The 1,197-nt window shown below is 52.4% G+C and overlaps 1 protein-coding gene across 1 annotated transcript; it reads left to right on the plus strand.

Annotated features, from left to right (window-relative positions):
* Window positions 1–148: 148 nt before the first annotated feature.
* Pmar_PMAR000278 (hypothetical protein) lies at window positions 149–1,085 on the plus strand (the record flags this gene model as incomplete). The annotated part of the gene is made up of 1 exon (XM_002784533.1): window positions 149–1,085. A coding segment is annotated over one exon (937 nt), but the record flags the coding sequence as incomplete, so codon positions are not given.
* Between the last annotated feature and the right edge of the window lie 112 nt (window positions 1,086–1,197).

Here is a 1,197-nt window from a genome sequence, read left to right on the forward strand (position 1 = left end):
CGAGTATTTCTACGTGAACCACAACGTCAGCGAACCCCTGAGACAGTTAATTAATGATACTTGTGCGAGGAACAAGGACCTCACGTTCAAGGCGAGAGTGCTGACTATGTGGAGTGTCCTCGAGAGCTACTCGGACGGCACTGACGAGATGTCATTGGTGAAGCGATGGGAAGCCTTGGGTTGCGGCCCTGAGGGAGCGAAGGGGTTGGAGACCTTCGTGTCCAAATTGGAAGGCCTCCGAGATCAGCTATCCGAAGTTCGGGGAGCTCCTGTCTCGGATCTGGAGGCGAGAGCTCGACTGTATATGGGACTACCCCGGGACGGGCAACTACATGTAGATCGCTTGCCGAGATTGTCAGTGGCGACATACAGAGACATGCTCCGAGAGTGCAAGTCCTGGGCTCAGCTTACCTTGAGATATGGGGTAGAGAGTCTTGGGATGAGATCGATGGCACCACTGAAGTTACCTACCAAAGATCACACGGGTCCTAAGAAAGGCCAAACCGGAGCCCATTTGGCCGAGTTGCACAACGCGGAGATCGACAGTAGGGCAAGAGCCCAGGTGTATGTTAGCGGCCTACCCTTCCATTGGACCTTTCGAGAGACGAAGGGTTTGATCGGTGAGCTCTCCAATGGCGACTTGTCGGTGTATGTTACCATGTTGCCCAGGAAGGGCACTGCCATCGTGAAGCTCAAGACCGATGTCGAAGCTGAGAGAGTGATACAATTATTGAACGGCAAGCAGATTGGTGGGCGGGTTGTGTTGGCTAAGCACGATAAGTTCGCGCAAAAGACGGTTGATAGCAATCCCCAGGTCAATCTGAGTGAGGCACAGCAGAGAGTGTGCCAGTTAGACGACTCCTCATCGGAGGAGAGTAGTAGCTCGGCGGAATGTCATATCCTTGCAGTCGAGACCGGCGTTCTTGATGATAGCCATTGGGCGAATACCTCTTTGGAGGAGAGACTATCGAGTCAACAGTGTCAAGAGCGAATCGTACCGGATATTGTGGCGTTATGCCAGACCAGCAAGGGTGTCGAGTCCGCTGAGGCTAAGAGCTTCGAGAGCAACATTGAGAACTTCGAGAGTAAGAGCTTCGAGAGCAACATTGAGAACTTCGAGAGTAAGAGCTTCGAGAGCAACATTGAGAACTTCGAGAGTAAGAGCTTCGAGAGCAACATTGAGAACTTCGAGAGTAA

This window comes from Perkinsus marinus (genome assembly GCF_000006405.1).
Source record: "Perkinsus marinus ATCC 50983 genomic scaffold scf_1104296934894, whole genome shotgun sequence".
In the NCBI taxonomy this organism is placed as follows: Eukaryota; Perkinsozoa; order Perkinsida; family Perkinsidae; genus Perkinsus; species Perkinsus marinus.